We start from the raw sequence: 15,445 nt of genomic DNA on the forward strand, positions 1-15,445 counted from the left end.
AGTTGAAAATGTTCTGAAGAAGATTTGATTAATGGAGAAGTCCTGTTTAGATATGCTTACACTGGGGCATGTAGAAGGCCTTTTCCAAGAGGGTCTGACTGTCTGCTTTGATAAGAAAAAGTTATGGAACATGGAGCTTGGCCAGTCGCAACATATTCATAGAATATTTTATGCTCTTTTACACCAGCTTTTGCCAATTAGTTTTGTCTTGGTATCCTGCCTTGTAAATAAATCTTCGTACTTTGTTTATGTTTAAAGACTATAAATTATGGAAATAATTACAAACCTGGCTGTCTAAGGAAGTGACATATATGAGATGCATCGTGTTGCTGGTGTGTTCGACTAACTCAGCACTGGTATATGTCGGGGAAGGTTTATTCTGATGACCTTCCATTTCCCTGGAAATGTTCTGTGCCACCCAAAAATATGTTCTTGAGGGTCACAGAGCCGTTGGGGACATATTTTCAGGTGGCTCAAAAGGCTTTCAGGGGAAGGAACACATGCCTAGAGAGCATTGGTTCTGCATTAGTCAGAGACTCAGCAGCAGCACTTATTTAGTCAGGATGTTGACCAATCTCTTATTCTGACAAAGAGTAATGAGAGCCTGTGGCCCTTTCATGAGGTGAGGTGAGATGGTTGCCTCAAGCAGCAGATTATTGAGATAATAAGCAGCAGGACAGCAAGATGCCTCCTGCTGCTGACACCACAGCAACGCTTGGAGACCGATCTCACCCATACAAACTTTAAAGGGTGTGACTTTCATACTCCTTACAAAACTTTCAAAAGAGAAGAGGAGGCTGGCAAACTTCTCTCTTCTCATGCCTCTTTCAAAGATTGCAAAGGTCAGATTTGAAAAGGAGCCCCTACTAAGGGCATGGTGTGCAAGACAGCATTTGGTGCCATCCAGAGTTGCAGAGAGGGGCCTTTCCCATTCCCCTCACCGCCAGTCTCCTACCCGGAGATGGCAAGGACTGAAATTAAGACCTTCTCTATTTAACACACATGCTCTGCCACCAGAAGCTTCAGCCCTTCCCCTAATGATGCTGCAGTGCGTCATTTTTCATCCCGCCAATTCCTCCACCAGTTGGCTTGCCCATCCTCCTTCCCCACTTGCTATGGGGCACAGTTAGAGTCCTGAAAGACATCCGTGATGAAATGTGGTGTGACACATATTTCTTATTATTATTGTCATCATCATCATCATTCATATTTTATACTACCTGTTATGTACATCTCTAAGAGGTGTACAAAGTTTAAAACAAAATAAAAAAAACAAAATAAATATTTATTTATTCATGCTTAAGTATGGCTGAATGGGGATTTGAACTCGGGTCTCCCCAGTCCAAGTCCAGCACTCTAAGCACTATACCACGCTGGTGTAGTGGTTAGAGTGCTGGACTAGGACCGGGGAGACCCGAGTTCAAATCCCCATTCAGCCATGAAACTAGCTGGGTGACTCTGGGCCAGTCACTTCTCTCTCAGCCTAACCTACGTCACAGGGTTGTTGTGAAAGAGAAACTCAAGTATGTAGTACACCGCTCTGGGCTCCTTGGAGGAAGAGTGGGATATAAATGTAGTAATAATAATAATAATCACCAGACGAGCTAGTGGCAATCGTAACCGGCCCTCTCCAGAAGATCATAACAGGCAGCAGGGATCATGACAAAGAAGGTGCTTTCTTAAAGAGCACCTTTACATAGAGGCTGTAGCTTTTTTCAGAGCATATAAAGGTGTGTGACATCATCCCAATGTATGTTTCTCCACATCATTGGCTACTGCTGGCAGGGGTGAAAATAAAAAAAAAACATTCATTGTCATCCTCTTTCATGAACTACTACTACAAGTATTTATATAATACCACCTTTCAACTGAAGTTCTCAAAGCAGTTTACCCTGTTGCCAAAGGGCTCACAATCTAAAAAGAAACACAAGGTAGAGACACCAGTAACCACCACTGGAGGAATGCTGTGCTGGGGTTGAATAGGGCCAGTTGCTCTCTCCCTGCTACGTAGAAGAGAATCACCACTTTAACAGCTACCTCTCTGGAACAGGGTCAGCAGGGTCTGAATGGGGCCTTTCCGTAGCTCATTGGCAGAGCATCTGCTTTGCATGCAGAAGGTCCCAGGTTCAATCCCAGGTAGGTCTGGGAGGGACTCCTGCCTCAAACCTTGGAGAGCTGCTGCCAGTCAGTGTAGACAGTACTGAGCTAGATGAACCAATGGCCTGACTCAGTACAGGGCAGCTTCTTATGTTCCTGTAGGTACTACTGATATCGTGTACATTCAGTTGTCATATTCTACTTCCTAGTGGCCATGCCCTAAAATAACTCCTGTTTGTTTTTCAGTTGTGGACTATTGTGCTTTGAATAACCAAGGCTGCCAGCATGAGTGTGTTAATACTGAAGACTCCTTCTACTGTCAGTGCCGAAAAGGGTTCATCCTCAATCCAGATAAAAAAACTTGTAGAAGTAGGTTAAATTCACATCTATACTCACTTCTTTCATATGTCATACATTACAGATGGCAAACCCATTTTTACCATCTTATGTAAGAGAACAGCTACACTAACTCCTGATGATTCTGGGCAAAATTTGAAGTGTTGGCTTTCTTTCTTTCTTTCTTTCTTTCTTTCTTTCTTTCTTTCTTTCTTTCTTTCTTTCTTTCTTTACTTACTTACATTATATGATGTCATCCATTGGGATGATGGACCTGATAGAGTTGTTTCAGAATCTCAAAGGCAGCCCCGATGGTGTTGTAATGAGGCTTCTGCAGAAAGCCTCTTAAAAAGCCTCTACTTTATGTTGGGGTTCATGATTATTTTAGCAAAGCACCAAGAAAGCTACCGCTCCAGTTACAGAGTACAGAGTTTAGTTATTGCAGCTATTTCAAGGAACATGACTGGAGATCACTGTAGAGTCTAAACTAAATTGATTTATTGGTGAAGTACATTTGAGATAGGAAAGACCTATCCTATCAGCCACATAATGAATAGGTAGGGAGAGAGAGAGAGACGTTTCCATCTTCTCTCTAGGAGGAAAGGAAGAGGACCGACTCACTACAGGAAGTACCTGAGGAGTCAAAGCAGGGGTCATAGAGCAGAGGCAAGCAGGGGCAGGGAAGGAGACCCTCACTAACTACCTTTGCTCCCAGTGCCCCTAGAGGTCATTAGGATAGTTGGTGCAAAAGGTCGATGCACTGGAACTCCATCTCCAGCACTTCAAAGCACTTCTGGGCTTTCCAATGGAAAGGAGAGCTGCACTGCTGCCTGGAAACACTGAAGTCTTTCTGCAGAAGCCTCATTGCTACACCATTGGGGCTGCATTTGAAGTTGCACAGCAGCCCCAGTAGGTCTGTTACCCTGATGGAAGACTGCACAAAATGTAGCTCATTATTATTGTTGTTGTTGTTGTTGTTTACACAATCAGACAGGTGCTGTTGACTGGTTTGTTTTATCCAGACATCAAGTCCTTCCCAAGAACCTGGAATGGCTGAATTTATTATCAGTATTGTTGCTGTTATTATTATAGATATTGTCGCAGAATGTAGGCTGTTCCCAGTAAAGTTGCTTTTTGTAACTGGCTGCTGGTGATTTCTGTGGCCCTTATGGTGTTGAGGTGCTCTTCAAGGTCTTTTGGAACTGCACCCAGGATGCCAATTACTACTGGGATTATTTGGTCTTCTTCTGCCACAGCCTTTCAATTTCAATTTGTAGATCTTTGTATTTTGTTATTTTTTTCTATTTCTTTTTCTTCTATTCTGCTATCCCCTGGTTTTGCTATGTTGATTATTTTGACTTGTTTTTCTTTCTTCTCGACTACAGTTATATCTGGTGTATTATTTATTTATTTATTTACACAGACAGACAGGTGTTATTGACTGGTTTGTTTTATACAGACATCGAGTCCTTCCCAAGGACCTGGGATGGCTGAATTTTATTATCAATGTTGCTGTTATTATAGATATCGTCACAGACTATAGGCTGTTCCCAGTAAAGTTGCTTTATTATTATTATTAATTTTATTATTATTTTTTTCAACAGAAGTTTTCAAAGTGGTTTCCTTAAAAAAGAGAAAGAGAAAATCGTGCATTTAAAGCATGCATTTTAAAAGAAAAGCACAAGCATCATCCGCCTCTGGAGGGATGCTGTGCTGGGCTGAAAGGGGACAAATGTTCTCCTCTGGCAAAATATAAGAGAGCTATTCCAGTTAGCAAGGGGCTTTAACCTGTAATGCCCTAAAATGGCTTAGAACTAGAGGACTACCTGACTCAAGGATGACTTCCCACAAGAGTCTGCCTAGATGTTAAGATCTGCACCCAAGGCCCTTCATTTGTGTTTCCCTGACCTTGGAGATGAGGAGTATGATGACTGGAGATAGGGCCTTTTCAGTGGTGGTGCATCATCTTAGAAATGCTCTCTCCATGGAGTATTCACTGGTGCTGACTCTGATGTGATATCCCTTTCAACATCTGGTTGACCTTATTTGCTCAGGCCTTTTAGGTTTCTTTTTATTTGTTTTTATCTCACATGAAACTGGCCCGATTTTGAATTTTATTTTATACGTTCATGCTGTTTGAATATATTTATGTCATTGCTGCATTCCTTTTAAACCATTAGCTTCCCTGGGATACAATGTTTTAACCTTCACTATTTAATTATTTTTAAGTATCTAGAAGGGGCTGTATTCCAGTTAGAGTGTGCATGTGTTGATTAATGGAACTAGTTCATTAATGAATTAAACTGAATCTAAGGGCTGATTCAGACATCCATCTGCAGACATGATAGAGTCTCTGATTTCAAATTGCCCTCACGCTAGAATGTTTTGCCCTCACTGTGATTTTCACCAATCTCTCCCTTCCCCCTGCTGTCCTGGATGCCCAATGAAAATATGTCCCTGGAGGCTGGGGGACCCTCAGGGACATACATCAGGGCCAGTGAAGAGGAGATCAATGAAAATGAAACAAGTGAAAAGCACAAGTGAAACATCTCAACTTGAGGGCTGGATGAGGCCAAGTGTTTGAAACTAACAGGAATGGTAATGAAACCAAAACAGCAATCACTATTAAACTAATTCAGTGTAATATCACTGTATTAAACTATAATGAGACCACACTCTGAACACTGGGGAGCACCAACAGTGGTGTGCTTCCAATAACTCTCATGCAAGCCCCTTTCTCATCCCCTCCTTCTAGCTTCAGCCCCCTGAATGCTCCAAAAGGCCATTTTTGAGAGTTGCCTGGGCGGTCTCCCAACAGTGGCATGGGATGCACTGTAGAAAGCTGACTATATTTAGACACTTTCCATGAGCAGTACGTCTCACACTGTTGTCAATGTTCTCTCCAGCCTTCAGGAATGGTTTTGCAGGAGCAGCAGCTGGGAGGAAAAGGTGTGGGAAATGACTTGCATGAGCACCACTATGCACATGTTACCGTGGATGCTGCCATTACAAGTGTTATAAGGCTATAGCAACAAGCAACTAAAATGATCGGGGAGATAGAACATTTTCCCAAGCAAGAAAAGCTAAAGAAACTGGGAGTTTTATAGGTTAGAAAAAATATGACAAAGGGGAAGCATGATGGCAATTTCTAAAATTGTGAACTGTTTGGAGAAACAAATGGAATTACCTGCTCACATCTTGTACAATTGATTTATACATTCATTAGTACAAGATGTGGTCATGGTTAACTCAAAGGGCTTTTTCAAAATAGGAGGAGGGAAATCACAGAGGGTTAATCTCTCTTGACATATAGCCACCATAGTCAAACACTGAACCTCTTTATTTGGAGGCTCTGTGCTTCCATTATCAAAAGCTCAAGACAAACCACAGGAAGAAGTTTTCTCCATCATGCCTCATTTGTTTGTTTCCTTGTGACATCTTTCTGGCAACTGTTGAAGATAGAATGCTGAGCTTAGATGGACCTGTGGCCAGCAGGACAATTTTTTTAATGCTTATTTAGCTTCTGTTCCCAGTTTATAACGATTCCTAGAACTTTCTGTATTATGACAATATGTATGAAAAGAGAATATTCTGGTTTCAAGCAAATCTCTAGGAAAAGACGACTAAGGCATTTGTTCCCATTACAGTCTGCTCATTTCTACTTTCTCCTATTGTCCTTTTTTTAAAAAAATAAATGGGTTTTTCAATCTTCAGGACCAGACTACTGCGCTTTGCAAAATCACAGCTGTCAGCAGGAATGTGTCAATACAGACGAATCCTATTTCTGCCGATGCCGGCAAGGGTTTACCCTCAATCCAGATAAGAGAACTTGCAAAAGTATGTTGTGCAAAAGTGTATAGTAAGTTCATCTGCTTTTACTTCTCAAAACCAATGTCACAGCCTTTTTTCAATTATGCTGATCTCTTCCCTCTTTTATTACAAGAAAATGCTTGAACATGCCTAAGAAACCACCCCCTTCCTATAGCCTCATCTTAATCCCAAAGATCAACCAACCTCCCTCATGCATACAGTAATATAATAACTGTGCTAACTTAAAACATTAAATTCATACAGAGATACATTCTTGGTGGCTGCCTCACATTTGTGAAACTCCCTTCTTTCTGCCAAAACCAATCTTAAACATATTTCAAAAGCACTATGTAACTATAAACATCTTTCAAAAGCACTATGTAACTATTTTTTAAAAATGTACTGGCTCTTCATAGCCAATCCTTGACCGGCCAGGCTGTGGGATTTAGTGAGTTACATTTTATCTTATTTTAATATATAGTCACTTATGCACAAGAGGTTTTTCAGTGGCATATTAATTTAAGAAATGACTAGAAATATGCACTTTGGAGAACAACTCTTGTACAAACTGAGAAGCCTCATATGGCAGAAGCCATACTAAGTTTGGCCAAGAACATCCTCTTGAGAATGTCAGCGTGGTGTGGTGGTTAGAGTGCAGGACTAGGGCCGGGGAGACCCGAGTTCAAATCTCCATTCAGCCATGATACTTGCTGGGTGACTCTGGGCCAGTCACTTCTCTCTCAGCCTAACCTACTTCACAGGGTTGTTGTGAGAAGAAACTCAAGTATGTAGTACATCGCTCTGGGCTCCTTGGAGGAAGAGCGGGATATAAATGTAATAAATAAATAAATAAATAAATAATGCCATTCAAGTGCCAGATTTATAGCACACAGACATTATTAGTAGCCACAAAGTCTTGGAAAGTCTTCTCCCCAGAGAGTCTCCTTGCATAAGCATGTCTTTTGGAAGTCTTTTGCTTTTGGTAGCTACGACTAAATTTGATGCATTTAAATGAATTTTTAATTAAAAATTAAAAATTAATTTTAATTGTAAAGCTTTTTAATGCATTTATGAGCTGATTTTTTTAATTATTATTTTTAACCATCTTTGCTTTGTGTTTCCTGACCTATTTATCTGTGTTTTCAGGAATAAATGTCTGTGCTTTGGGAAAGCATGGCTGTGAACATGAATGTGTTAATGCTGAAGACTCGTATGTGTGCAGATGTCGAAGCGGATACACCCTGAACCGTGACCTCAAAACATGCAGAAGTGAGTATGTCACACAGTCTGGAGGAGTGTAAAATGGACTGAGTTCTGCAAAGAACAAGCATATCCTAGAGATCTCCCAGGACTTTTATTAAGTATGTGCTTTTGTAAATAGAGCAAGAATCATAATTAACTGAAGTAATGCTAGCAAGTGATTTATACATGTTTACCCAATAAATAACAAACTAGCTACAAAACTCTAGAAAGAGGAGTGGTTTATTGCTGGGAGTATTGCAATTCTTTAATGTTAAAAGTGCAGATAATGACTAAACAATGATAATGCTTATATCTGTTTCATATGTTTTCTTTGGCCCTGTCCATTTCCTACTCCCTAAGCCAAGTCGTATAAGCACTCGGATGTGACATAGTTGTGCTGCAATGTGAGCAGCAGATAATTGCTTGTGACCAGGAACATGCAGTGGGCCCTGAGACAAGAACCAAAGATGCCCCCCCAACACCTCCTTCCCCTTCACCCCATATTGTGTCTGCACTGCAGACAAACTGTAAGAACATGGTGAAAAATGAAACATTCTTAGCCTGCCCTTTCACTCCACTCACCCCTCTGCAAATAATATCATACACTCTCCATATACAGAGACACTTCCACTCACACACAGTCAGGCTGTTTTCACGAGCTCTCTCATGAGCAGCCCAGCCCAGCCTAGTGCTTCCTGAGCTAGGCGGCTTGTGTGGTGTGCCAGGATCACTCCCAATCCTGGCACTCCTGCACAGCTTAACCCTACTCTGAAGCCTGGCTTCTAGCCAAGGCTAAGAGCACAAGCGTGCCCTTAACCCAGCTGCTGGGATCATGTGCCTCCTTGGGGGGCATGCAGCCCAACGGGACACAGAGACAGGCACCTAGAGTGCTCGTCTTACAGGGGGATCCTCCAATTGTGCAGTACATTGTGGGGTTCCTGGGACACATTGTCCCAGCCTCCGGAGAGCCGTACTGCTGGCAGCAGTGCGGATTGTGTGGGTGTGCAATAGCGCGCCTAAAGAGGAGGACAGAAGTTGGGACAGCCTTTCCCCCGCCCAGCCAACCACCCACGGGGTTGTATGAATAGGCTTATTCTCTCACACACACTCTCATACACACACACAACACAACACAACACACACACACACCTCCCCTGGTTCAGAAATTTCATTTTGAACATATATACCTACTACAGGCACCTCATATATTCATACAACATCAACAACAGTGAAAAGCGAAGAGTGAGTTGTTACCCAGTTGGCAGGGTCCTAGAACAATTGTCCCCGTCCCCACCCACTACCAGCTAATCCCATTATAGTTGTGCCCCTCCCTGGTGACTTGACCGGTGGCTGGTTCTGGGACCTGCAAGAAACAAAAAGATTCCACGCCGAAGTGAATGCAGAATAAACACAACTTAGCCCAATAAATCTATAGTGGAAAATATATTCACTCTATATCAAGACAAAACCATGGGATAGAATATAAAAGAAACAATTTTATGGTATGGAAGGAGTAATAAAGTCCATGATGTGGAGATTGGTTTGATGCACAAATGAATCTACACAACAATGACCTGGCGACCTCAGTTTCTATATATTTTTCAAGAGGGAAATATATCAATATATCTTTTTCAAGGGGAAGCTTGTCTTGGTCAAATGACACTGGTCCACATGCTTCAATGTCTTTGTCTTACAACCACTTGTAGAGTGTTCCCTCACACAAGCAAGTTCTTGTCAGGGAGGCCACTTGCTCTCCCCTTGTTCAGTAAAGAGAATCACCACTTTAAAAAGGTGCCTCTTTGCTCAGTTAGCCTGATCCTCCAGATCAAGAGCACAAGGAGGACAGTGGGTTAAACTCCTGCCCCCCCCCCCCCGCCATGCCACAGCCCAGTTGTTCTCACACACACCCCAGCACATCTGTGTTAAAGTCTAATAATAAACTGAGCATGCCTATTGCTACTTAGTTTGTTTCATGTTAGTGTTTTGGGTGTGTGTGTTTTTAAGTTCACATTTTCCCTTGTATAACTGTCTCTGAGAACTGCTGTGTTTATGATGAGGGAACTCATGTGGGGGGAAGAGAGAAGCAGCCAATTGGAACTTACAGAAAACCAACAGAAACTTCAGTTGTTTAAGCCAGCAATATTTGATGTTAATTTTGGGACGATTCCTGAAAATTTGTTAATCATTGTTAAGAAGGAATAGGCATTAAGCGTATTGGGGAGGAAGGTTTGTTTGTTTCATAAAGCAGTTGCAGATTTTACAGGGCTAGTTGGTCATATCTGTAAATACTTTGCAGAAGAGAGAGAGAATGGGTCAAATCTCTCCCCTTCCCTCCACCCCTCTCTATTGCTCTCACATTTGAACTTATTTTCTTTACTTCTTAAAATAATAGGAATCTCTGCTTTCTTAATGGACAGCAGTCGCATGGGTTGGGTTTGGCTGCAATAATTCACATGCTGGCTTGCTGGCTGGCTGGCTGGCTGGCTTATCTATCTATCTATCTATCTATCTATCTATCTATCTATCTATCTATCTATCTATCTATCTATCTATCAAATTTATACCCTACCCAAACTTATGTCTCTGGGCGGCCAACAACAATTAAAACACATATAAAAGTTAAAATACAATAATTTAAATTCCATAACATTAAACAGTATTTTTATTTAAATACCTAAGAAAGCTTGGGTTAAAAAAAGTGTTTTCAAATGTTTTTTAAAAATAGCCAGAGATGAGGAGGGTCGTAATTCAGCAGGGAGCACAACTGGAAACAGTGCTGCATTGTTAAGCTAGCTGGTTCCCTCTTGCTTGTCATGAAACCGTATAACCTCATTGCTGCAGTCAGACTTAATTCAGCTGGCAAATATTTTTGCTGTTCTGCATGAGTCTCCCTACTCCGTAGACCAAGTGGTATAACCACTCTGGTGTGACAGCACTGTGCTTCAGTTTGGGCAGCAGATAAATTGCCTCTAACAGAATGCCAGTGGCTGATTGTGCATTGGTGATGGGAGAAAAGTCCAGTTGTATCCCCACATGTATGCAGACACTTGGGAGTAAGCGTCAAGCCAGATGTGACGTCAAGAGATCTGTGATTTGACTATTATTATTAATATTATTTATTTAAAAATATGTATACCCTGCCCTTCCAGTACACTACTGCTCAAAGCAGGTACTGCTTTGATCTCCTGTGTGCTTTAAAAAAAATAAGTGTGAGAGAGAGGTGGGGTGGATGGGGTTCAGATGACATGAAAACTGGTGAATCACCGGTTCCTGGAGCACGGTGGAAAGACTGACTTCTGGTGCGGGTGTGATATGCCAATATTGGATTCATGTCAAAACCTGCCAATATCTGCATTTTCCACCCTATTTGTCGTTCCAAACCTGCCATCTGTAACCAAGATTTGAAGTTGGCTACAGGTATTTGGAACCACACATAGGTGAAATATGCCAACACTGGGCATTTTCCAGATTACATGCTGCAACAGTTTCACAATGTGTCTGCTAAGTGCCCCTCCGTATTACCTGTGTTTCGACATCGTGGTCGCTGCACTGTCAGCATGGTGCCATTCATATTTCCAATGACTTGTTTCAGATTTTATTGATGCGTTGTAGCCCTATAACATTGTATATGCTTTGCAGGAAAGTAGCTGTATTTTTCCGTTGTAGGAGGTTTGCCCCATCTATGCGTTGCAATGTGGTGTGGTGTGGACAGTTCAAATTGTGGTGCAATGATTTTTTGATATTTACAGCCCCTTTCTGTCCTGTCTATGAAATAATTGTTCCGTGAAATGATTTTTATTTTATTTTTTCCACCTGGGTTGCATTTTCGCAAAAATGCAACCCAGTTTTCATCTGCTTTCAGCTTTTGATTTCATTAGCATTTGCTTTTGTTTTTCATTAGACTTATTTTTTGTTTGCTTTTGTTTTTCATTAGACTTATTTTTCTGACACATTCATGTTTCCTCCCTTTTTGTGTGTGCTGTGGATTGGCTGGCTTATTTAGCAGATCAAGGATCTGTTGATATGTAAGGCCACAATTTTAAATATGTGTGTATTCACTCTGTTTCTTGCGCAAGGTGTGTGTGTGTATATATATATATGTGCATATATGTGTGTGTGTGTGTGTGTGTATAATCACTCTGTTTCTTGTGCAAGGGTAGCTTTTGGCCCTAGCTGCACTTCCCCCTGCTTTGCACAAAGGCACTGAAATTTGTTTTTCAAGAGTTGGTTGCATCATCAGTTCCCTGCCCTCTTCGCAACCCCCATTGGCCTGAAATGGAGGAAGAAGAGGGGCAGTGAATGCTATTCCAGTGGAATATGGACACACCCTGCCCTGAAAACACACTGCAGTGGTGGGCAAAATGAATGGCCAAAACCCTGTCACGAAAAACACATCGAGAAATGTTGTACTTGTGGTTTCAAGCTGCTGCCTCATACCGTTGCACTTGGCAACACTTTAACCAGCGCAAATCTCGTAGTCTGGAAAACACCCTGGTGGGTTTAGACGACACACCTGATGTCTGCATATTGTTCCTGCGCTGGAAGTCAGGCTTATCTCTGTGCTTCAGGAACTGGAATTTCACCAGTTCCCATGTCATCTGATCCCTCCCAGAGAGAGACTGTAGCTGTGGTGTTGTGGGAAGCGGGGGGGTAACCATTTCCCCCATGCTGTTTTCCTGTTCCATATCTCTCCTGCATCAAAGCTATATGCCCTTTGCGAAAAATAGAAGTTCTAGGGTGCGGGGATTGTGCAGGAAGAGGGCTGAAACCCTCTTCTCCAGCACTATTCCAAATCCCCCCATGTCAGTACAGGAGGCACTCTCTATTCATGTGGGTTCTGTTCCCACCAATTAGCGTAGATGTGGAAACCATGAAAAAAGAAACCTTACCCTATGGGAATCCAGGGGTTAGGTTCCTTATTCTGAAAAAATTCCCAGAAAGGGGAGGGCAGAAATAAGAGCAGTAAAGCACAGTACCTTGCTCTCGAGGTCTCCAGAAATGCCCCCAAATCACTCAAATCCTCTGATTTTTTTTGCTTACATTTTTTAAAAAAAAGAAGTCACAAAATGGCTCTGTGCTTCAAAATGGTGGCTGGAAATAACATAGGATGTCATTTCCTCCATTCAGGAACCGCGGATAGGTGAAATTCACCTATATTTCATGCTGTGAATAAAGAAACTGTCTCTAAGACCCATCCACAAATGCAGGAAACTGCAGTCCACAAAAACATGGATAACGAGGGTCTCCTGCATTTACATTTTTTAAAAAAATGTCTGATCACAGATTCATACAATGCCCTTCTACGTGCCATTCCTATATCCAGGGATGATCTGGAGGAATCACATGGAGATTGTCTACCTGCACTTGCCCTAACACTGGGATATAAAAATAGGAAAGAAGGTCAGCTAGCAAAACATTAGTAGAACAACTTAGTTGAAAGATCTGTGTTTCCTTTCCTTTCCCTCTTTTTTGAGGAAAAAATAGATTCTTTAAAAAGTGTTTTGCTCTGTTCTACCAGAGTCAGCACAGTTATACTGTACATTTATAAAAGCACGTCTCAGCTGTCCTTCCCAGTTGTTCCTTCTCATGAGACACAGTCCAGACTTCAAGCCTTAATTAATTTCTGTTGCATGCATTTCTGTAATTCCCTTTCTTTTGTTGGGAACCATCTCTCTCTCAGCTACATAACCATGAAAACATACAAAATGATGATGTTATGTTTTCTCAACTCATATAGTGAAACTGTAGCCCTTCTGCAACCAAGCCTTCTGGCTTTAATTGAACCAGGATTTCACCATAAATGTTTCACGGTGGGGATTTTACCAAGTAGGATTTCTATTTAAAAAGTTTAAGTAGTAGTTACTGTATGCGGAATGTCTGACAGTAAAAAAAAAAAAAGCACCCTAAAGAGTGTTGTTGCCTTTACTGGACCTTAAGTAGGGTTGCAACTTTTAAATGTTTAATCAATTAGATTAATTTATTTAAAACTTTCTATTGACTAGAACGTGGTCCTGAATAATTGGGCAGCACGTTTTTTAAATGCATGTGTATATATGTGTGTATGGCCAGATAGATAGATATAAATATATAATTTTTATTAAATACTTATAAAACCTGCGGGTGGCAAGAGATGGCTGACATCCAGAATAACTCTGCGCACAAATGTTCCACTAGATAGTTTCATTCAGTCAAGAGCTTATATTCCAGACTAATGAAATGCAAAGTAGTGGAATGCAAACTGGTTTTTGTGTAAACCAGCTTGGGTAAGTTCACATGATCACTGACCCCCTACATGTGATGAAGGTGGGACACGCCAAGAACATGCCTTCCTGATGTCACTAAAAAAATTCCCATTCCACTGTTGTAACATCCTTTACTCGGGTGAGAGAGATGATAATCCGTCTTGCCCTTCTACATGTGCTACAAAATTTTATAACAAAAGTACAAGGGATGTCCTTTAGTGGCACCATGGCAGGCACAATTTTCGCTCATCCTACTTCCACTGTGTGTAGAGGACTGGTAATCATGAGAACCAGCCCCTTGAGACATTTTCGGTAAGCAGTATTCAAATATGCAAAATAAACAAAATAGTGTTGCACTAACAGGATGCACTTGTTAAGGATATGCACAAACTGCAGTTCAACCCGCGCTCTGAGCACAGTTCGGTATTGCAGTTTAGGATCTTTAAGAAAGTGGAGAGCAGGTCCTTACCTGCTCTCTGCCACCCCACACCGCTTCCGTGGTAAAACCGTGGTTCGTGCACATCCGTAGCACTTGTTTGCAAGGTGCACAACCTGGGGCTCCTCCTCCTGTGAAACACCCACATGGTGTTGCTGACCATGCAAATGGCACCCGTGCATGCATGGACACCATGTGCATGCTGGCGCTGGGGTTCTTGGGATGCTCTGGGCTTCTTGGGATGTGTGCTGCCCCAGTAGGAATCTGCCTGGGGTGGCGTAGAGCAAGTAGGGACCTGCTTTCCACTTTCTTAATGATCCCAAACTGCAATACTGAACTGTGCTCAAACCACAGGTCAAACCGTGGTTCGTGCACATCTCTAGCACTTGTGTGCAAGGTGCACAATCTGTGGGGCTCCTCCTGTTGTGGGACACATCCTGTTTGGCTGTTTGTTGTTGGGCACATCCTGTTTGGCTATCCTTCTTGCACAAATGCAGTGCTTGTGCAAGCAGACCAAGAGTGCAAGGGATTTTGCAGTTCTGAGCATCTGTGCAGCTATACAAGCTTCATCTTGCTCAATGTTCTTCATTGCAGTAGCACAGCATTAATCTGGATGTCAGCCTTCGTTTATAGAAGGGGATGCCTCTTCGCAACCTCATCTAAAAATACAGATGCGGTACAACCTCATCCTCACAACCTCAGAGGATATTTTTTACAAAAGAACTATGATTTTTGCTCATATGCAAGTTAATGCAAATTGAATTGACTGATCCATCAACTGAAACTTTTATTTATTGCATTGGATAGCCCTGTTTTTAAGCATATGGATTTTAAGATCTTATGTTTCTCTTCCATTGCTAACACATTATGACTTAGGAATAGATCACTGTGCTGAGTACAACCATGGATGTGAGCAACTGTGCCTGAACACCAGGGAGTCTTATGTCTGTCAGTGTTCTGAAGGATTCATCATTAATGAGGATCTAAAGACCTGTTCACGTAAGTTTCTTACTTGGGATACTGTGCAGAATTAGACACAGAAAACCAACCTGATGCGGCAGCAAGAGTTGTGTATTGTATGGCAATTTCTGCGAACACCCAAGATTATAAAGTGCATTCTGCTTTGTTTGCAGCCATTATTAAAACAGAATTGTGGAAGTACTGTACAAAGAAAGAGAAAGCAAATCTCATAGCCCAAAGGCAGTGCTAGAGTGTTAACATAAGAACAGCCCTGCTGGATCAGGCCCAAGGCCCATCTAGTCCAGCATCCTGTTTCGCATAG

General features: G+C 41.8%; 1 protein-coding gene across 2 annotated transcripts in view; it reads left to right on the forward strand.

Annotated features, from left to right (window-relative positions):
- MATN2 (matrilin 2) overlaps positions 1–15,445 on the forward strand; it is an 83,547-nt gene that overhangs the window by 39,688 nt on the left and 28,414 nt on the right. For both annotated transcript variants that reach the window (XM_053247719.1, XM_053247718.1), the window contains exons 6-9: positions 2,344–2,466; positions 6,148–6,270; positions 7,390–7,512; positions 15,040–15,162. In XM_053247719.1, coding sequence (XP_053103694.1) covers positions 2,344–2,466; positions 6,148–6,270; positions 7,390–7,512; positions 15,040–15,162 — 492 coding nt within the window. The remainder of the gene's footprint in view (positions 1–2,343; positions 2,467–6,147; positions 6,271–7,389; positions 7,513–15,039; positions 15,163–15,445) is intronic.

The sequence above is a fragment of the Hemicordylus capensis genome, chromosome 4, assembly GCF_027244095.1.
Source record: "Hemicordylus capensis ecotype Gifberg chromosome 4, rHemCap1.1.pri, whole genome shotgun sequence".
In the NCBI taxonomy this organism is placed as follows: Eukaryota; Metazoa; Chordata; class Lepidosauria; order Squamata; family Cordylidae; genus Hemicordylus; species Hemicordylus capensis.